This window comes from Bacillus rossius, chromosome 1, assembly GCF_032445375.1.
Source record: "Bacillus rossius redtenbacheri isolate Brsri chromosome 1, Brsri_v3, whole genome shotgun sequence".
Taxonomy (NCBI): domain Eukaryota; kingdom Metazoa; phylum Arthropoda; class Insecta; order Phasmatodea; family Bacillidae; genus Bacillus; species Bacillus rossius.
The window spans coordinates 12,946,765-12,969,206 of record NC_086330.1 but is presented as its reverse complement, the minus strand read 5'-3'; the positions used below and the strand labels follow the sequence as shown (position 1 = coordinate 12,969,206).

General features: G+C 48.7%; 1 protein-coding gene across 7 annotated transcripts in view; it reads left to right on the top strand.

The window, feature by feature from the left end:
- Positions 1-22,442, top strand: part of LOC134532306 (gastrula zinc finger protein XlCGF58.1-like) — a 136,600-nt gene that overhangs the window by 1,870 nt on the left and 112,288 nt on the right. For 3 of the 7 annotated variants that reach the window (XM_063368767.1, XM_063368728.1, XM_063368743.1), the window contains exon 1: positions 18,033-18,235. The exons of 1 other annotated variant lie outside the window; for it this stretch is intronic. In XM_063368767.1, coding sequence (XP_063224837.1) covers positions 18,214-18,235 — 22 coding nt within the window. In that variant the 5' untranslated portion in view covers positions 18,033-18,213. Of the gene's footprint in view, positions 1-18,004; positions 18,236-22,442 lie in introns of those variants that run through there. 3 more of the 7 variants (XM_063368759.1, XM_063368775.1, XM_063368751.1) reach the window with 3 other exon arrangements.

Genomic DNA, 22,442 nt, shown 5'->3' with positions numbered 1-22,442 from the left:
AATATAAAACAATTAATTACCTTACAAGACTGAAAACGGTTAAATACAACCAATACAAGAAAATTACACTGCAGCAAAATGGCTGTATAAGTAATTCTAGGACCAGCACAAATCATAAAAAAACCTACAAATATATACATGACAAAACAAACACCATCACTGCATTCTTTAAACCGGTAAATGTTTTTATAAAACTGCATCATGTACGTTAGTCTTTATTCAGAGTCTGATTCTACAAGATTGGTTTGAAGGTTAATTGTTGCATTGGTTTTGTGTTCTGCAAGCCTCTTTGAAGAATGTGTCTAATTTAATATTCGACTTAGCTTCTTGAAAACTAGTTTTGTGTTTATATGTATTTTTGTGTGTGAAACACATAGACTTGTTTGCATTTATCAAACAGATATTGCAACAGATACAGTAGCTACTACCTTTATTATTGTTTTAGGTATAAAAATAATTAAAATTATAAAAAACCTAGAATTGTTGGAATTCATTATTTAAAAACCCAGAAACCCAAACACCATTGGAAAACCCAGATCTGGGTGGAAAAACCCATGAGTGGCAGCCCTGCTTGTAACAATATCGCTTTGCGCCTCTCCTTCAAGGCTTCAACGCCTTCCCCTGCGCTACCTCCCCTACATTCTTTCCCTTCTTTATCCCTTATTCGTCGTTCCTGCTCCCTCCCCTTTCACAAGCTCCGCCCAAGTGACCGTCATCTGCGATCGGGTACTGCGCTCATTGGCCGTGGTGTTGTTCCAGGTGAATTCTGAACTGATACTAAAGTCTCTGATACTTTTCAAGTGTACTCGTTTGCCGTTCCTGATACAGGCGCGTATCAGTGACAAAGTATCAGGTTGATACTTTTCGACCCACCTCTACCCCAGAGAAATCTGGGGGAAATAAAGCAGATAGTTGGAAATTGGGTTATTGCTTTCTGCCCGCCTCTCCTCTTCCTTCCTCTGGAGCGGCCCTTGGGTGCTCGCTCTAGATCCTCTCCCCTGGAGCGGCCCTTGGGTGCTCGCTCTAGGAGCCCAACTTCCCCGCCCCTTGGAGCGGCCTTCGGGTGCTCGCTCTAAGGCACCAACTACCGCCCCTTCCTTGCACTGTACCTGACCACACCCCTTCTCTACCCCTGGCCCAGCAAAAGGGCAGGATAGTGCCAATATCTGTGAGTCAAGGAGCAGCTGCCAGCCTACCAGAGGGCCTTTCGCCCCACCTCACGTCACTCCATCACCCGACGCTGTTGCCGGGACACGTCAATTCATATACATGCCTGAGGGAGATGTGGAGGGTACCAGATTAGTCTTTTCAATCAAGGCCATCCCCACCACACTCAGATACAACCAGACTGCACTATGAGCCTCTTAGATTGTCACACGCTTTTTCAAAAGTACATATTTTAACATGATGTCTGCATGGACCCTTAAATTGTTAAATAGCAGCAAATCAACATCAAATTTCTCGCGAAAATAGGTATAGTTTTCGAAGAAATGAGCCAAGCTAATGGAGATGATGTTTTGAAAGAACATACTGTAAGCAAGTGGTTGAAAAGGTTTCGGGATGGACTCTCTGTAGCACTCTCTCACACTTCTGTTTTGAATCTAACCTGAATGGTTCTCCCTTGGCTGTGAAGGCCGCTCGGCCGTGTGGAGGACGAGGGACTACGGAAAATTATTGTACACGAGTTGGTGAGAATTACCTTTTATCTAGTCCCGCTACAAAAACTCTCACCAACACTTGGCGACGTCTAGTGGTTACACAATTTACAAAAAAAACACAACACTACGCGACACTAATGGTTACCGCGGCAGTCTCGCGGGACGTGGGTCGATGCTCGCTGGAGTCGGCCAGCGCCGAAAGTTAACGGGTGCAGGGGGGGCTCGATGAGTGGGCTCCTAAGTTCGGAGAAACACTTACGTGAGTGAAGCCGGCAGGCATATGCATGGCATCCTTTGACGTCGTCCAACCGACGACCATCCCTAAGCCCGACCTGCAACCGCCAGTATACTCTCCCGCTAACGGAACGCACCCCTGGCCGTGGCCCACCCGAGTCGAGCGAGCCACCGAGCCGAACGGCCAAACCAGACATTATTATTATAAAGCACACTAAATCCGAGTGGACTAGAGACGAACCACACCCATTCCCCCTCAAACAATTATTCACGAATTTTGCGACCTTAAAGTCTCTTCCAGACGCAGTCATTTAGTTTTTAACGTAATGAGGTCAAGCTTGGCGCGGCAGGGGCCGACGCGCCACCGGACGCCATGCCAGTTCCGCAGTTCTACTCGACTCGCGGACCGGGACGGACCTACGTCCCACGGAGAGACCACAACCATTGTCTTCATCGCAAGTAACGTCCGGTAAATATAGTCATTTAGCATAAGCCAAACCTTTTTCTATTCACCTCTCCGTGCGTGCCCGGTCCGTTTTTTACGGTTCAGGACCTAATCCGACCGCGTAAACGTAAAGACGCCCCGCACCACACCTGGTGCGCAGGGTCGTTCTTCAGCATACGGCACGGGCCGTCTCCCGCAAACCACAGAACTTTCTTAAGGCCACGCGCCTTCGCGCGGACCACAAACCCGCAAGGAAAACTTCGCCAAGTTTAGTGGCGGTGCGTGTACCACCCCAGTGGGCACGGCACCCGCGTAGAAACAATCGCTTACGGGACTGGCCGACTCCAGTCACCCACAAACTCTGTGTGCCACGTCAACTGTGCGCGCCTAATTTTCATTAAGGGTACCTTGTTAACGTAACTTTGCGCCACGTCATTTGTGTGCACCTAATTTTCATTAAGTGTACTTTGTTAACGTAACTTTGCACCACGTCATTTGTGCGCGCCTAATTTTCATTAAGTGTACTTTGTTAACGTAACTTTGCGCCACGTCATTTGTGCGCGCCTAATTTTCATTAAGTGTACTTTGTTAACGTAACTTTGCGCCACGTCATTTGTGCGCGCCTAATTTTCATTAAGTGTACTTTGTTAATGTAACTTTGCGCCACATCATCTGTGCGCGCCTCTCTTGCATCAAGTGTACTTGGCCTGCATACTGTTACCCGGGAAACCAGTGCCACGAAACATTGAACATGTACCGGCCTACACCCTGCAACGGACAAGTAGCCCTCAGGGGCATGTCTGTGCTCAGTAATTGTATGGTATGACGTCAACCCCTTGAATAAAGGCACGTCGCTACTACGGCAATCCCACGCATTCTTCTTTAACGTAAATTCCCAAACAATACCGCCGACGGTTCTAGCGGACCACGCTGGGGCAACGAACCACGAACCCCCATTGGTTAGACACCGAGCTAGCCTGGCGCCCTCCCGGAACATAAAACGTTAACCAGACCAGCCACCCCGCTAGAACTCGCGCCCGGACTCGAACACGAGACAGCGGCTGACGGCACCTTAATTAAAAATACTCTCGCTGGAGTCGGCCAGTACCGTAAGTTCCGTGATATGATACGCAGCGTGGTATCACACTGAAGACGGTCGAGATAGGCCCGGTTCCGCAAAATACGCGCTATCAATTTTAGGCTAGATTTCAGACCCACGTTATTGTGTTTAATGTATTGGAATTAGAATTTACTGCTTTCCGCTCCACATTGATGGGTCATCTGTAATTAAATATTTTAATTTATTTTGTGATGTTAATGGATGTGTGTGATCTAGTATCAGGTCAACGTGAAGTAGAGGTGGGTTGGGACAGCAATTTTCGGTATCAGTCCCAACCTGATACTGATTCAGTAATGTAGCTAGGTACAAGTCTCTGATACTTCTGTATCATACGGTCCCAGGAGGTAATAAAGCTCTGCGTACGCAGACCGTGCGACCGGAAGGAGAATCTGATACATTATTTATCACGCCTGGTAATTCTCTACCTCTGATACTCTCATGCCCGCCTGATACAACCAGTATCAATCAGTTCAACATTCACTGCAGTTCGTCCTGGCCGTGTATCACCATGTTGCGGGCTGTCATGCTTTGTAGTTAGTATTTTTATAGTGAAATAAGGAATGGATAAGTGCACGAAAAAGACTTCATTTGTGTGGAATTTTTTCACGGAAAATAATGAGTTTGCTTGCCGTCGTCCGGGGTCTCGGGCTCGAGTCCCGGTGTGGCTCCTAGTGAGAAAAGGCGGTTCTTGATCTGTGTTGTCCGGGTGGGCGCCAGACTAGCTCGTTTCTAGTCGTGAATTTGGGGTCGTGGATGTATGTGCCCCTGCGTGGCCCACTAGGGCCGGCGGCGGTGTTGCGTGAGATGATTTTAAATAAGAGACGTGGAGTTGAGGTGGCGGTGTCGTACCTTTTATTCAGAGGAGCGAGTCGTACACAATACAACACTCTACAGAGGTCCCCGGGGGGTTTTACTTGTTATTCCGTGGCGCCGTATTGTTTGTGTTCCGCGTTACGTGGCCTCGGATGCTGTTATGTCTCAGACGTCTCACTGGGTACGCAGGTAACGTAATTTCGTAACACAAAGGCGGGACACCAAATACACTGAATTAAGGGGGCGCGTACAGGTTACGTGGCACTCGTTACTCGGGTAACGTAAGTTAGCAATACAAAATACGGGATACAAAAATACACTGAATTAAGGGGGCGCGTACAGGTTACGTGGCACTCGTTACTCGGGTAACGTAAGTTAGCAATACAAAATACGGGATACAAAAATACACTGAATTAAGGGGGTGCGCACAAGTTACGTGGCACTCGTTACTCGGGTAACGTAAGTTAGCAATACAAAACACGGGATACAAAAATACACTGGATTAAGGGGGCGCGCACAAGTTACGTGGCACTCGTTACTCGGGTAACGTAAGTTAGCAGTACAAAATACGGGATACAAAAATACACTGAATTAAGGGGCGGGCGATTGGAGACGGCCAATCCCGTATGCAAATGTCTCGGCGCGGGTGTTGTGCCCACTGTGGTGAAACACGCACCGCAATTAAGTTTGTCCAAGTTCCCTTGCGGGTTTGTGGTCAGCGCCGTGCGCGTGACCTTAAACAAAGTTCTGTACGTCGCGGGAGACGGCCCGTGCCGTATGCTGAAGAGCAGCCCCGCTGACCAAGTGTGGTGCGGGGTGTCCTTAAGTTGATGCGGCCGGATTAGGTCCGGGACCGATAAAAGGGACCGGGTACTCACGGAGAGGTTAAGTAATAAAAGGGGTTTGGTTAATTAGTGACTATATTTACCGGACGTTACTTTCAATGTAGACAAAGGATGTTGCCTCTCCGTGGGACGTAGGTCCGCCCCGGCCCGTGAGCTGCGTTGAACTGCCGAACTGGCATGGCTTCCGAGGGAGGCTCGGCCTCTCTCGCGCCAGATGTGACCTCATTACGCTAGACTCCAAACGGGTGTCTCTGGAAGAGATTTTATTGTCGCTAAAATCCTCATTTAATGTTTCAGGAGGAATGGGTACAGTTCTTCTCTTGTCTACTCAGGTTTCCGCGGCTTTGTCTTTAATTGCTGTTCGGGTCGCCTGACTCGGGTGGGCCATGGCCAGGGGTGTGTTCCGTTAGCGGGAGCGTATACTGGCGGGTGCAGGTCGGGCTCTGGGGGTCGTCGGCCAGACGACGTCAAACGCCCCCCCCCCCCCCTGTGAAGCCCGACCTTGCGCAGCTTATGGTCCCGCTAACATGGGGCCACCCCTAGCTCCGGCCGCTCCATCCCGGCGTGGTTCGCGGCTCAGCAGCTGGTTGGCTCCGCGTACTGGACCTGGTGATCAAGGCCGACTGGGCCAACGTGCGCGCCGCCCCGGTTGCCGTCGTGGCAGGCGTGCCGGGGGCGGCGTCGTGGCGCCTGTGCGGGGTCAGCGGCTGATAGGGTCAGCGCACTGGACCTGGTGATCGTGGCCGACTGGGCCAACGTGCGCGCCGCCCCGGTTGCCGTCGTGGCAGACGTGCCGGGGGCGGCGTCGTGGCGCCTGGGTGAGGGCAGCGGCTGATAGGGTCAGCGCACTGGACCTGGTGATCGTGGCCGACTGGGCCAGCGTGCGCGCCGCCCCGGTTGCCGTCGTGGCAGACGTGCCGGGGGAGGCGTCGTGGTGCCGGTGTGTGGTCAGCGGCTGGTAGGGCCAGCGCACTGGACCTGGTGATCGTGGCCGACTGGGCCAGCGTGCACGCCGCCCCGGTTGCCGTCGTGGCAGGCGTGCCGGGGGCGGCGTCGTGGTGCCGGTGTGTGGTCAGCGGCTGGTAGGGCCAGCGCACTGGACCTGGTGATCGTGGCCGACTGGGCCAACGTGCGCGCCGCCCCGGTTGCCGTCGTGGCAGGCGTGCCGGGGGCGGCGTCGTGGCGCCTCCTAGCTCCGGCAACAGCTCCACCCGGGTGGTGCTCGCGGTGGCCGCAGTTGGTAGGACCCGAGCACCTGTCCCGGGTCGTCCCACGCCGAACATCCGGGGGTCGACTCATCGAGGTGGCCTTGCGGCTGACAGGCTCCGCGCCCTGTTCCCAGGTCGTAGTCGGCCAGGCGAACTGGAGGTCTGTGGGCCCGTCGGGGTCGTTCCGCGGGCTCGCTGGCGGGTTCGCTTGTCCCTAGTCGATGTCCCGGTCCGCGGAGGTCCTCCTTCGGCGGCGGTTGACAGTTCGTGGACTGGTACGGGGTCCGTTCCCGTTCGGGTATGGCGGCTTATGCTGAGGCGGCGATCTCCGAGTCGGTCTCTCCAGGTTGCGTGACGATCGGCGTTGGCCCGTCGTCGTTGCATGCATCGGATTGACCTATGCTGTGCGACAGCTCGGCGATCTCCACGGCCTCTTCGTCCTTGCCCCGTGGGTAGTATTGCGGTGGGGGCTCTCGTACACCACGCTCCCCTCCCAAGGTACCACTGCCGTCTCCGGTGCGTCCTCGTGGACCTCTTCCGGCTCGTCTGGCACGTCGTGGGCGGGGTCGCCCCCGGTGTCCCCCGTGGCCGTGCTAAGTGCGTAATCGTCGAGGTACGTGGGCGGGCGCCGCCACCGCCGTGGTTGTGGCCTCGCCTCGTCGTCTGACGCGGCCTCTGCGGGTGATGTCACGGGCGTGTCCGCGGGTTCGTCGCGGGGCCTGTTGGACGTGGTGATCTTGAACACCAGGGTGCGGTATGGGCGCGGTTCGGGTCGGCTCCTAGCGGGGGTCGCTTCTGGCGAGTCGTCCTCTTCCTGGACTACGTCGCTCTCCGGCGTACAGCGTCCGTTTTCGTCCGGAGTGGGGGGTCCTGCGTCTCCGTCTGGGTTCCTCTCCCCAGGTAGGGCGGTGAGCCGGATGTCGTCCCTGTGCACCTTCTTCAGGCGCCGTCCCTCCGTGCGGACTAAGTACGTCGTCCTGCCTAGTCGTCGCCTCACCGTGTATGGCCCGCCCCAGCGCGGGGCCAGTCCCGCGCAATAGTTGCGGGGTGCGGCTGAAAGTGGATGTAGTCGCGCGAACACCTGATCGCCGACCTGCACGGCGGGTGGAGGATGATCTGTGGTTGGGGTGATCCGGTTGGCGTACCTCTCCTGTCTACGTATTGCCTCGTCGTGCAGAGTCACCCGTCGTTGGTCACGTTCCTCCGTCGTCTCGTCGGGGTGTGGAGTGCCGTGTGTGGCCCATTCTCCCGGTAAGGGCAGGTTGTGGCCCTGTATCATTTCGGCCGGTGTGCGGCCGGTTGCGGCGTTGGTGCGGCGTCGTACACAGAAGAGGGCGTCAGCCACGTGCAGGTCCCACTGTGTGTGGTCCGCCCCCAGCCGGATCCGGAGCTGTGCCTTCAGTTCCTGGTTCTGGCGCTCTGTCGGGTTCGCTCTCGGGTGGTAGGCGGGCGTCGTGTGGTGCTCGATCTGGTGTTCGTCGCACCAGCCCTTCCAATGTCGCCCCAGGAACTGACTGGCGTTGTCCGTCAACACCGACTGGAGGTATCCCCAACGTGACAGGAATTCCCTGGTCAGCAGGCTGATGATGGTAGGTGTGCGCACGTTCCCGCATGGATACGCCTCCGTCCACCGCGTGAAGAGGTCTGTCACGACGAGGAGGAAGCGTTTGCCGCGCGGCGTGCGGGGGTAGGGGCCCATTACGTCTAAGGCTATCGTTTGGAAAGCGGTGGTGGGTTCCCTGGGTCGTTGTTGCTCCTCGCCGTCACGCCGCCTCGCTTTCCTCGCCTGACAGACCTCGCATTCGCGCACGTACGTACGTACGTCGTACGTGACGCGGGGCCAGTGGTAGTGCCGGGTGACTTCTCGTCGTGTCTGATCGGTCCCCGGGTGTCCAGCAAAGTCGTGGTTGTGGAAGAACCGAAGGACCGCTTCTCGGGCTTCCGTCGGGACGTAGGTCCTCCAGTCTTCCTGGTGTCCGGGTATGTGAGTCTGAATCAGGCTGTCTTGCACGTGCCACGCCTCATGTCCGGCGGTCACTTGCTGGCGGCGTCTTGCCGCGTCTATTGACGTTTCCTGTGCTCGACGTACCCGGTCTTGGACGTCGGCCACGGTGTTGGGTGGGTCTTCGTCCCCGTCCGCGTCGGCCGTGATGCGCGCGCATGCCGAGTCATGCGATGCGTGTCCGTGTGGTGTGTCCGGGGGTAGAATCTCCTCCCAGTCGTCCTCGTCCGTCAGCTCTGTTTGGTCGTCGGGTTCCCGCGACAGTAAGTCGGGGAGCTGGTTCTCCGTGCCGGGAACGTGCTCGACGTCGAAGTCGAACGACTGGAGGAATAGCGCCCATCGTATGAGTTGGCCTTTCCGCCCCTGCATCGTACGCAGCCAGGTGAGGCAGCTGTTGTCCGTCCTCAGTGTGAAGCACTTCCCCTCCAGGTGGGGCCGGTACTTCTTCATGGCCCAGACTACGGCTAGGCACTCTTGCTCGTTGCTGTGGTACCGGCGTTCGGCCGGTCCCAGCTTTGCGCTAGCGTAGTCGATGACCTCGCGGACCCCGTTCGGGTCCGTGTGGAAGAGCACCGCGCCCACACCGAGTGTGCTGGCGTCGGTCTGGAGGTAGAGGCGGCGTCCGGGGTCTACTCGTGTGAGGGTGTGACAGCGAGTGAAGGCGGCTTTTATTTCTTCAAAGGCGCGTTGCGCGGGTTCGCCCCAATGGTACCGTGCCCGTGGTGACAGGAGGTCGGTCAGCGGTGCGATGGTACGGGAGAAGTCGGGAATGTACCCCCTGAGCCAGTTCACTAGGCCGATAAACCGTTGGAGTTGCTTCCTCGTCCGCGGTGGTGCCGCCTCAGCGATCTTGCGCAAGTGAACGGGTTGGGGTCGGTTGCCAGCCGCGCTTACTAGGTGGCCCAGGAATTTGACCTCCTGGGTCCCTATATGACACTTGTGGTGTGCGGCCGTGAGATGGTGTGTGGCTAAGCGTTCTAGGACCAGCGCCAGGTGTCTGGCGTGGTCCTCCCACGTCTCGGAGAAGACGATCACGTCGTCGAGGTACGCGATCGCAAACCGGCCCAGGTACCCCTCCAACACTCGGGTCATCATTCCCTGGAACGTGGCCGGTGCGCACTTTAGCCCAAAAGGCATGGTGCGAAATTGAAACTTCCGCCCGTCTGGTATCGTGAACGCGGTTTTCCCCCTGTCTTCCGCCCGTATGGGCACTTGCCAATACCCAGCCTTCAGGTCGAGCGTACTGAAGACTTTCGCGCGGCCGAGTCCGGCTACGGCGGCGTCGACGCTGATTTGAGGTGGGGGTGAGCAAATCGTGATCGCGTTTAGCGGCCGAAAGTCGACGCAGAAGCGTAGCGAACCGTCTTTCTTTGGGGCTAATACGACGCAAGCATTGTAATGACTGTTGGACGGTTCGACTACCCCGTCGATAAGCATGTCCGCCACTTGCTCCCGGATGGCCCTCTGCTCCCAGAACCCGTAGCCTCTCGGGGCCTCGTGTACTGGGTTGTCGTGGGTGGTCGGGATGTGGTGTTCGGTGATGGTGGTGCGCTTCAGTGGGTCGGCTACCGCGAAGACATCCTGCCTTTCTGCCAACACGCGTTCCACTGCTGCTCGGTACTTGTGGGGGACGTTGTGGCGGAACTGGTCTAAGGTTACTTTCTCCCCCTGACTCTCGGGGGTAGTGCCTATGGCATACACCGTGAGCCGCTCGCGGGTGCCAATGTAAACTCGTCTGGGTTTCATTTCGATCACCGCATCTTGTCTCGCTAACCATGGTTGGCCTAGTACTATCCCTTCATTTAAGTCCTCTACCACTAGGGCGGTTACCGTGGTGACGTCGTCCCGAATGCGTACCTCGAGTTCGGCTTGCCCCACTGTCCTTCCCGGTTGCGTGCTGGTTGCTAACCGTAACTTGGCTTGGTGGGGCTGCAGCGCGCCGGGGGGTACCAGGTGGGGGGCCACAAACACGTGGCTCGCGCCCGTGTCTACCAGGGCCGCCGTGGGTTGTCCGTTGACTTCCACGGGGATGCGGAGTAGGCCGTCGCGGGGACGGACTAGCTTGTTTAGTTGCGGTGTGGCTATTTCCGCGGCGGGTGTGGGTTGGCTCGGTTTGCTCGGAGGCGCGGGTTTTACCGCCGTGCCCCCGGGTGGGCGTTTCCCGACGTGTTGGTGACTCATGGTGTTTGCCGGCGTGGGCAGTCGACATGCCAGTGGCGGGTACCTGCAGGGCAGCCCAACTGGCATCGCGGTAGTGGGGGTTCCTGCTGTGTCGATGAACCATCGGGCCTACCAGGTGGTGGTGCGTCCTCGATGGCTCGTCGCGGGCGGTAGGGTGGGTAGCCCCCTGCTTCCCGGTTCTGGACGCTGGCTATTCTCTGACCCATTGGGCATCTGGCCAGGTCCCGGTCGGTGTTCGGGGGGTCGTAGTGTCGCAGTCCCCGGATGTTCCGTTCCGTGTCTATGGCTTGTCGGACGTAGTCCTCAACTTCCTCTGCGCGGTAACACCGCATGAACGGTTGCAGTTCATTGTGTAGGAGGGTGGTAATGGTTGCGAGCGCGGTGGCTGGCGCGGCGCCGGGTGCTACTCGATTGAACAGTTGCATTTTCTTGGCCAGAAACTGCTCGACGGGTTCGCCGTCGCGTTGGCGTTCGCCATAGAACTGTGTCGTGCATTGGACCAGTGCGTGTTCCGTGTCAAATCGGCGGTTGAACGACATGGCAAACTCCTCCCAGGGCATGCCGAAGCGTCCCCAGGTGTTCCACCATTGGCGGGCGGTCCCCTTCAGCTGTTCGCTCGCTCGCCCCGACCACTCATCGGTCGGTATTCCGGACCGTGCCAGTCTGACCTCGCAGTGTGTTAGGAAGTCTCTGGGTACTTCGTGCCCTATTCCGCTGAACTCGGGTAGTGCTAACTTCCCTGTGTAGCACGGGTTGCGTGTATGCATCCCCGTGTTTGGTCCAGTGATTGCGCTTGGATGTGGGATGTATTTGGGTGCCGGATTGGTCCGCGCACTCGTGAGGCCCATAGTCGGTAGTATGCCTCCCAGTGTGACGTTAGCTTGTGCCTCCGTCTTAAGCGGTGCCCATGACCACGGTAATTGGGTGTGCGGCTCGCCGAGTAACGTCTCGCTCCAGGGCTTGCCCCAGGTCTGCTCAGTGACGTTGTCCCGGGTGTTCGCGCATTGGCATGTCCTGTACCACGGCAGTGATCCCGTCAATAGGTCTATTTCCCTTGGTAATAGGCAACGCGTGCACACGAGGTCTGTAGGTGGTGCCTGCATGTTGAGTTGAATGTTGTACGTTCAAGTTCGCCGTCTGTGACGGGCTGTTTGTTGTCTGGGCGCGTGTTGTAGCGCGCGGGTTTGAGATCGGCGGCGGGCAGGTGCCCGGACAGCCGCACAAAGAGGAGGCGAAAACGGTCCGCGCGGAATGGGGGTATCAGGATGGTTGCCCGAAGCGGAGAGCATGAAGCGGGGTGACGAGGTGGGGGTAGGTGCCCGGACAGCCGCACAAAGAGGAGGCGAAAACGGTCCGTGCGGAGTGGGGGTGGTGACGTCGCTCCGTTGGTCGCCCCGCCGTGATGACGTGCGGGGGTGGGGGTGGTTGGAGTGTCCTTTGTCCGCTCGCCTCGTCGCGCCGGTCTGTCTGGCCTTCGACCCTTCCTGTGTCCAAAATGGCCGTTTCGTGTCTCCGCTGTCGCCTGTTGGTGAATTTATTTCGAAAATATCCAGAAGTGAAAGAAAAAAAAATTTTCACGTTATTTTCTGCCCCACGCAGCGGGCGCCAAATGCCGTCGTCCGGGGTCTCGGGCTCGAGTCCCGGTGTGGCTCCTAGTGGGAAAAGGCGGTTCTTGATCTGTGTTGTCCGGGTGGGCGCCAGACTAGCTCGTTTCTAGTCGTGAATTTGGGGTCGTGGATGTATGTGCCCCTGCGTGGCCCACTAGGGCCGGCGGCGGTGTTGCGTGAGATGATTTTAAATAAGAGACGTGGAGTTGAGGTGGCGGTGTCGTACCTTTTATTCAGAGGAGCGAGTCGTACACAATACAACACTCTACAGAGGTCCCCGGGGTGTTTTACTTGTTATTCCGTGGCGCCGTATTGTTTGTGTTCCGCGTTACGTGGCCTCGGATGCTGTTATGTCTCAGACGTCTCACTGGGTACGCAGGTAACGTAATTTCGTAACACAAAGGCGGGACACCAAATACACTGAATTAAGGGGGCGCGTACAGGTTACGTGGCACTCGTTACTCGGGTAACGTAAGTTAGCAATACAAAATACGGGATACAAAAATACACTGAATTAAGGGGGCGCGTACAGGTTACGTGGCACTCGTTACTCGGGTAACGTAAGTTAGCAATACAAAATACGGGATACAAAAATACACTGCATTAAGGGGGTGCGCACAAGTTACGTGGCACTCGTTACTCGGGTAACGTAAGTTAGCAATACAAAACACGGGATACAAAAATACACTGGATTAAGGGGGCGCGCACAAGTTACGTGGCACTCGTTACTCGGGTAACGTAAGTTAGCAGTACAAAATACGGGATACAAAAATACACTGAATTAAGGGGCGGGCGATTGGAGACGGCCAATCCCGTATGCAAATGTCTCGGCGCGGGTGTTGTGCCCACTGTGGTGAAACACACACCGCAATTAAGTTTGTCCAAGTTCCCTTGCGGGTTTGTGGTCAGCGCCGTGCGCGTGACCTTAAACAAAGTTCTGTACGTCGCGGGAGACGGCCCGTGCCGTATGCTGAAGAGCAGCCCCGCTGACCAAGTGTGGTGCGGGGTGTCCTTAAGTTGATGCGGCCGGATTAGGTCCGGGACCGAAAAAAGGGACCGGGTACTCACGGAGAGGTTAAGTAATAAAAGGGGTTTGGTTAATTAGTGACTATATTTACCGGACGTTACTTTCAATGTAGACAAAGGATGTTGCCTCTCCGTGGGACGTAGGTCCGCCCCGGCCCGTGAGCTGCGTTGAACTGCCGAACTGGCATGGCGTCCGAGGGAGGCTCGGCCTCTCTCGTGCCAGGCGTGACCTCATTATGCTAGACTCCAAACGGGTGTCTCTGGAAGAGATTTTATTGTCGCTAAAATCCTCATTTAATGTTTCAGGAGGAATGGGTACTGTTCTTCTCTTGTCTACTCAGGTTTCCGCGGCTTTGTCTTTAATTGCTGTTCGGGTCGCCTGACTCGGGTGGGCCATGGCCAGGGGTGTGTTCCGTTAGCGGGTGCGTATACTGGCGGGTGCAGGTCGGGCTCTGGGGTGGTCGTCGGCCAGACGACGTCATGCTAATTGTAATTTGTGTAAACAAAAACTGAGTTATAAATCATCGACTAATATGAAGAAACATTTGAAACGTAAACACCGATATAGTATGCTCACTATAATGTACCTATCTGTTTTTTTATTTTTTTATTTTTGATAAAATCGTGAATTTTTAATGTATAAAAACACTAGTTACCAATTGTTATCGAAAAAAAAAAAGTCCATATGTTGATTACATCTGTTATTTGTGTCAACTGAGAATTTATTTGCATTTTCGTAGCTGTTAGGTGCACAAATATAAATATTATATCTTGTATTAATGTACTTTTTAATATTAAAATTTCATTAGTTTTATTATTGAACGAGACGGTGCACGCACTGCGCACTGAGTGTACTAAAGTAGGACAATAAACAAAACGACTTGTAACCAGGGCTGCCACTCTGATATTCATGAAAAACCTAGATAACCTAAAAACAAACCCAGACACATGGGTAAAAAACCCAGATGCGTCTAAAATGCTATCGTTGAAAATGTTTGCGTACTAATTCAAAAATATAAACATAACTGGTTTTAATATAAAACAATTAATTACCTTACAAGACTGAAAACGGTTAAATACAACCAATACAAGAAAATTACACTGCAGCAAAATGGCTGTATAAGTAATTCTTGGACCAGCACATATCATAAAAAAAACCTACAAATATATACATGACAAAACAAACACCATCACTGCATACTTTAAACCGGTAAATGTTTTTATAAAACTGCATCATGTACGTTAGTCTTTATTCAGAGTCTGATTCTACAAGATTGGTTTGAAGGTTAATTGTTGCATTGGTTTTGTGTTCTGCAAGCCTCTTTGAAGAATGTGTCTAATTTAATATTCGACTTAGCTTCTTGAAAACTAGTTTTGTGTTTATATGTATTTTTGTGTGTGAAACACATAGACTTGATTGCATTTATCAAACAGATATTGAAACAGATACAGTAGCTACTACCTTTATTATTGTTTTAGGTATAAAAATAATTAAAATTATAAAAAACCTAGAATTGTTGGAATTCATTATTTAAAAACCCAGAAACCCAAACACCATTGGAAAAACCCAGATCTGGGTGGAAAAACCCATGAGTGGCAGCCCTGCTTGTAACAATATCGCTTTGCGCCTCTCCTTCAAGGTTTCAACGCCTTCCCCTGCGCTACCTCCCCTACATTCTTTCCCTTCTTTATCCCTTATTCGTCGTTCCTGCTCCCTCCCCTTTCACAAGCTCCGCCCAAGTGACAGTCATCTGCGATCGGGTACTGCGCTCATTGGCAGTGGTGTTGTTCCAGGTGAATTCTGAACTGATACTAAAGTCTCTGATACTTTTCAAGTGTACTCGTTTGCCGTTCCTGATACAGGCGCGTATCATTGCTAAAGTATCAGGTTGATACTTTTCGACCCACCTCTAACGTGAAGTAGTATCATACAGGTTCATAAATTTACAACATTTAAATTCATCATAAGTTTATTAAGTAATATTATAAGGAGATAAGACAAAAAAAATGATAACTTTGATAACTCTAAAGTTTATAAAAATTTTCCTAGCACGCAATGACCCATTGATACCTATATCTAATTCCAGTAATGTTCAGGGTTAAATTGAATTTCATGAGCCTCTAGCTAGTAAATAAGTTATGCGTAAGAAAATAATCCGGCTTAGTTCAGGGGAGGCCAGTTGAAACTCCGTTCTTCTTGGACCACTGATCTCGTCCTCAGCTTTCCAGGATATACGAGCAGTCTTGCTGTGAAAGAAAGTCTAAACTACGATCCAGTAGCAATACTGATGATGACAGCTACTGTTGACGCCATTCCGGGTGTGCTGAAAAATCTTTAGATTGGGCAGGTCTCACCAGCGCAGACAGGAACTGCAGCATGAAGATGATCGGAAGTCTTGCAAGGACGGATATTCGCCCGACGCGGTAGTAAAATTAATTGCGAAATGCGACTCCCTATAGTCTGCATGACGAAGAATCAGACTTCCTTCACTTAAGACTTGCAAAAATAACTAATTACGCGGTAGCCACGTATCTTCTTATCCTCTGCGCGCAATTCCCGAACCCAGGAACTGTCACACGCACAGAGAACGTCCATTCGCTCCGCAGTTCAAAACTTAAGTCCCTCGTTCCTCCCGAAAATGCCGACCAGCGAGCATCTCAGCTAGGAAGAATAATTATACAACCTCTTTTCTTACCTGGCGAGAATTCAATACTCGAAGACCATAGCTAACAGTATCTACAAGATGCGAAGTCAGTAATAAACGGAACAATACATCTCAAATAAATGTTCAACAAAGAAGAATAACATCCCAAATATCAATGTCAACTGATGAACTATGGAATATCTCTGGGTCGTCGCACCATGTACAATTTAGCATTTACATACATTACATAAAAATGTATAGTTTGTTTTACTTAGATCACAAAATACAAAGCTAAGATACAACAATAATTATAAACATGTAAACATGTCCAAATGTTTACAGCGCTGAGTCGACGTGGGCAGCGGTGAATTAATAAAAGGATTTAAATTTGAAGATGTAGTGCAGAATAAAAATAATCAATGAAACAAACTTGAATGCTGCCCACGGACACACGTCTGTTCCCGGCGCGGAGTGGTTGGAGACTGCCGAACATGGCCGCCTCGCAAGGAAGAGAAACTTCCTCTTCTTTGTGAGTCGGCACCAAATACTTATCATAATTTAATTGGTTATATTATGAGTAAAAAACATTCTCCAGGTGCTTGAATAAAACTTTGCACCTGATAAATATTTGCCTAAGGCTCAACAATTGTTTTACTTGACGTCGTACCGACCATGGTCTTTAAGCCCGTGCTCCGCACCGCCAGTACCGTATTCCGTTTTCGGAGCGCGCCCCTTGCCCAGCCGGAATGAGTCAGGCGAGCGTTCCGGGCGTGACCCCAATAGACAACAAACCTTATTAAAAGTCACCGCGGCCACTGGCCTTAATTAAAATGTCCGTGACTAGGATCGTGTCAGATTAGAAGAAATCCAACTATTACAGCTCACAGTGAGACAATATGTTGATAAATACAGTCGCCAACTTGATGTCACATTTTAAATAATTAAATACATTAAAACTATTGTTAAGCCTTAAGCACCCAATTACCAGGTGCTACATTTTAATTGGGCACCTGGAACATGTATTAACTGGTAATATAGTAAATTAAATTAATATATGTTTTTTGACGCCGACTCACAAAGAAGAGAAAGTTTCTCTTCCTTGCGAGGCGGCCATGTCCGGCAGTCTCGAACCACTCCGCGCCGGGAACAGACGTGTGTCCGTGGGTAGCATCCCAGTTTCTTTCATTTTATTAATTTTTATTCTATACTAAATCTTTAAATTTAAACCTCATTAATTCATAGCTGCCCACGTCGACTCGGCGCGTATTTTACGGAACCGGGCCTATCCCGACCGTATTCATCGTGATACCGTGCGGCAGATCGTATCACTCACGTAAGTGTTTCGCCTAATTTAGGAGCCCGCTCATAGAGCCCCCCCTGCACCCGTTAATGTTCGGCGCTGGCCGTCTCCAGCGAGCATCAACCCGCGTCCCGCGAGACTGCCGCGGTAACCATCAGTGTCGCGTAGTGTTATGTTTTTTCTATGTTAATTGTGTAACGGCTAGACGTCGCCAAGTGTTAGTGAGAGTGTTTTGTAGCGGGACTAGATTAAAGGTAGTTCTCACCAACTCGTGTATACTAATTTTCCGGAGTCTCCCATCCTCCACACGGCCGAGCGGCCTTCACAGTTAAGGAAGAGCCATTCAGGGTAGATTCAAGCCGTGTACCTGGCGGGGCACGCGGGGGCAGAGTACCCACGACCCAACACCAACGGCCTAGCAGCCCGCTAGCCTGGCGCCCCTCCGGACAACAAGAGCACCGCGACGCCCGTAGCGCCCGTCAGGTACCCCCCGGGCCTTTCACATAGGTCGGGTGACGGCATACTTGATTTATTAATTTAAGTTGGCGACTGTAAATTTAACTACAAATTGTCTCAATGTGCACTGTTTGGGTATTCTTTTCCGTAGTCGAGCCCCCGGGGTTTCGTGTCCTGTTGTTTAATTCAGTTAATTGAGGTCACGCCCGGGGCGCTCGCTTGACTCAATCCAGCTGGACAAGGGGCGCGCTCCGAAAACTGGATACGGTACTGGCGGTGCGGAGCACGGGCTTAACGTCCGTGGTCGGTACAACGTCAGTTTTGTATATATATATTTATATATATTGTGGTAGTTTACAAAAATTGAGTGTTTTCTTTTAATAAAATCAATTGAGATTACAATTTGTTAATAATTCTAAAATTATTTGGACAGTATAGGTAGAAACAGATTTGTATCAACTTAGTCTTGATAACTTTTAGCGCCATCTTGTTTTTGTAAACGTTTTGCAAACGACGCTGAATGTAATAAATGTTAGATGTGTATTTTTGTAATTACATTTCGTGGTGTTCAGTAGTTATGAGTATTGAGTTTTCTTCCTTAAGCTATGATACGCTTGTGTTTACTCCTGATGTAGGCTGAGTTATTTATGAAACTTCTCGGAGTTTGTCAATTATGAGCGCCGGTTCCAAAAGCAGTAAGTTTTTTTTATATATTTTTAAAATATATTTAATAAGGGATTACTAGTTTGGTAGATTCTTTGTAGATATACTATCGTATATGCTTAGTTGATTTATTTCTTTGTTTATGGGGTAATATTTTATTCTATTTAAAATATTAAGAAGGGTTAATATAAAAAAAACCTGCTACAGGTAGCAAATGTTCACGGTAATATACCGTGACACCTATCTTAGTTTATCTCTTTATCGTGTTGTACATGATACTTGCTGTTTTAATTTAGTTCGTCGAGTGAGTTCAGCTGTAGTTTCTGCCACATTCACACAGTCACGTTTCTCAAATCTGTCTTGTCTGGCCATGTTATATGATAAATATTAGATTCACAACCTGTGAATTAGGTGCATATATAAATGACTCATTGCTTGAAGTATCTAATATTAGAGTAGCAATATCAGTCACAGCTTTGAATATATATACTGTATAGAAGTCGCCAGCCCAGGTTAATATTTCTAATACGGTTTTGAGGTAGTTGGTTAATTCACCGCCGCAATCGCCACCATCTCTAGGACATCGACTTGTGGTGGTCCCTGGCGGACGAGTGTCCAACTCTTCAAACACCCCTTCACCTTCCCGTTGAACGTCCTCGAGCTGCAGTGAATGATTGGTGAGGGGTGCGGGGAATGACAGCGGGCGACAGGGCTGCTCTCTAACGTGTAAATAACAACTAAGACGATACAGGGCGTTACGGCAGCGCACTGCAGCGGTGAAGTTCCCAAGCTGCTTATCATACATTCTGAAAAACGTAGAGTAAATCCTATCCACTCGCGACTTCTATACAGTATATATATTCAAAGGTCACAGTCTTCTGAAACTAATTGCTCTCATACCATTAGTGACTGAGCAGCTTTTAGTGAACTGTTACTGCTCTGAAACCACTAATATCAATTTTGTGGACATGATTACAGCTGCAATTTATCACAGATCTCTTCCACACTGATACATAAAATCTAATTTGGAAAATCTTGGTCGAGTTCGTTAATGGCCAAGTGCTGATCAAGGGGGTAGAAATGGGGAAGGTTTTTTTGGAAAACAGAAAATATCGGTCTTAACTCCCAATTTATGGAAATATCACATCAGTTTGAATGTATTATAACTCATAGGAGTAATACCAAAAACTTTTGTCTAAAAACATTTTTGATACAACTAACTATAACTGCTTGGGGTAAAAAAAACAAGTGTTGGAGGACAAAAAATTCGTAACTATGTTCAAAGGCACACCATCGACTTTGTTCCAAGTTTTTTGTAAATCTTATAATTTTTATCTAAAACTTTTGTCAGTAAGAATTTTTGATAAGATGAGCCACTGCTGCAGAAGTTTTGGAAAAAACCAATGATATAATTTTTAAACATTCATATTTTCCGTACCATGTCAACTTACATTATCAAATTCATACTAATTTATTGTAAAATCTTTAAATATTATCTACAACTTTTATCTGAAATAATTTTTTTATACGACTTACAATGACTGCAAGGCGTGGAATAAACAAGGTTTGAATGACAAAAATTCATAACTCCCTAAAGGCCTTTTCACAATACCGCGATGCGATGCGATCTGGCGACGCGATGTAGTGAAGGCTGCGACGTAAATATATGTCGCCAGCTAGTGCGACGCGATCGCCATGCAGCTGGCAAAAAAAACCGAACCAGCCTGCACTCTGATGGAGATATTTTACAACATGGTTGTAAACAAAAGTTTTTGGCGGTAATATTCAGATTGTTATTATTATATTTGTACACTGACTGACTGGTAGAAGCATTTAATTATGGATAGGAATCGCGAAGCCCATAATATATTTTTAGCCAAGCATTATTTTTCTCAGTCTAATTACAATATTTGTTACTAGAAACATCGTACAAACACGGCCTTTTCTGAATTTCATCAATCAGACGCTCTTCAAAACCTATTTCAATTGAACAAAATCCACGTGTTGTTTACTAACATTACTTAGATGCATCAATACATTGTTTCTTACCTCTTGTTTTCAGTTCTTCTTCTTTCCACAATCTTGTTTCTGATTGGCTGTTATTTCTGACGTCGCCGAAGCGACGAAACAGCCTCGTCGCCAAGTGAGTTGTCGCGCAGCGCGGGCGATATATAGTTGTGATTGGCTGGTTTGGTATGACGTCACGTCACATCGCGTCGCGGTATTGTGAAAAGGGCTTAATTAGGCACACTATCAAATCCGTTCAAATTGTTTGTAAATCTTAAAAAGGTTATTCCAAAACTTTTGTAGGTAAATATGTAGATTAGCGGTATTTGCGAAAAAAAATGCTAAAAAGCTGAAATTACTTTTATTATATGCTCTTTCACTTCCTCTTTTCATTAAAACCGGCGGAGATAAGAAATTCCAAATACTTTAGGAGATATCGAATTTTTTAATTTTGCAATACTATACCTGTGCAATCATTCGACCGCCGCAATTTTTATTATTTTGCCGTGTTTTCGTGAATACGTAATTAATTAAAATGGTCAATTAGGTCAGGTCAGTTATATTATAAATACTTTCAAACTAAGTGGACATTAAAAATAATGTGAATTAAATTTAATGGCTGTTTAGTTTTAAAATATTTATAATGTAACTGACCTGACCAAACAAACCGGGACAAAGGAAGAACAGTAGGAACTCAACGTAATTGTTTTTTTACTTATTACTTGCACTACAATAAATGAATAAATAATCACGTATTGGTTCATTTGAATACTGGCCAATCACGGAACTGTCACGTGACAAAATTGTCCAATAAAAAAATAGATACTCATAAACTAGAAACAATGGTGAGTGCCGCATGAATACACAGATATTGTGATGAAAATTATAAAATTCAATATCTCCTAAAGTATTTGGAATTTTTTATCTCCGCCGGTTTTAATGAAAAGAGGAAGTGAAAAACATATAATAAAAGTAATTTCGGATTTTTTTTCCGCAAATACCGCTACTCTACATATTTACCCTTTTGTAGGTAACAATTTTTGATAAACCAAACCATTATTGCAAGGGGTTGAAAAAACCTGGTGTTGGAATAAGAAAATAAATAAAACTTCCCTACCAGGTACACTACCGATTCTTATTTTTGTTTAACTTTCTAAATATTGAGACTAAAGCTACTGTTAAAAATTAGTTTGTAACCAACCAACCATTACTGCAAGAGGTGGAAATAAGGTTTGAAAGTAAAAATAATGGTTATTACTTTTTTTAATAGAATTACCTATTATCAAATCCATTATAATTTATTGTATAAATCCTAAACTTCATCTAAAACTTTGGCTGAAATAATTTTTGATGAAACAAATTATTACTGTAAAAACAAGAGTTGAAATAAAAAAATTCTAAATCTAGTATCAAATTTTTTAGAATTTATTTTAGACCATCTTAATATTATCTTAACACCTTTGGTTCAAAGCAAATTTTTATATGATCATGTTATTAGTGCAAGGGATGAAAAATAGTGTTTGAAGATTAAAACAATGATATAATTACCATATTTTGTATATAATATGAAAGCTATTCAATGGTGGAGACATTGAGTTAAAAATAGTAATATTGTCTCTGCATGGAAAATGAGCAAATATTTTATTGATAATTTTGCTGAAAGGGATTTTTTTTATTATTAAATTAGTTATTTTGGTTCTCAGCATGTTCAAAGGAAAGCCATACAACATACCGCTTTCTGCCACTTATGTTTAACCCAGACATCAAAGAACTGAAGTCCAGCAAATCTGCACATCTGACTGGGACTTAACCACAGAAAAGGGTATTTCCCCACCGGAGGAGGATTCTTCATAGACTGGGTGTTCCACAGAAGGGGATTTACAGTATTCAGGGATTTCCCACAAAATAGGATTTTTTAAAAAAATAATAAAATTTATTTTTTAATCTTTTTTATACTATGTCTATAATTCAATAATTAATTTAATTTTAGAGAGGAGTATAATTAACAACTTATTCAGATAATTAAAATGATATCTTGATTAGTATATGGTTTATTACCCTAGAACTGTCTTGACTCGTACATGGCTTGTTGACCTGGACAGTGTGAAGACTATTTTTAAAATCTTAACCACACAATTACCTGACACAATATCACGATAATTACGTTGCAAGAAACTTCAAAACACAAGCTAAACAACTGTATGAGTGTTAGAGGCTTTGATACATTTTGTC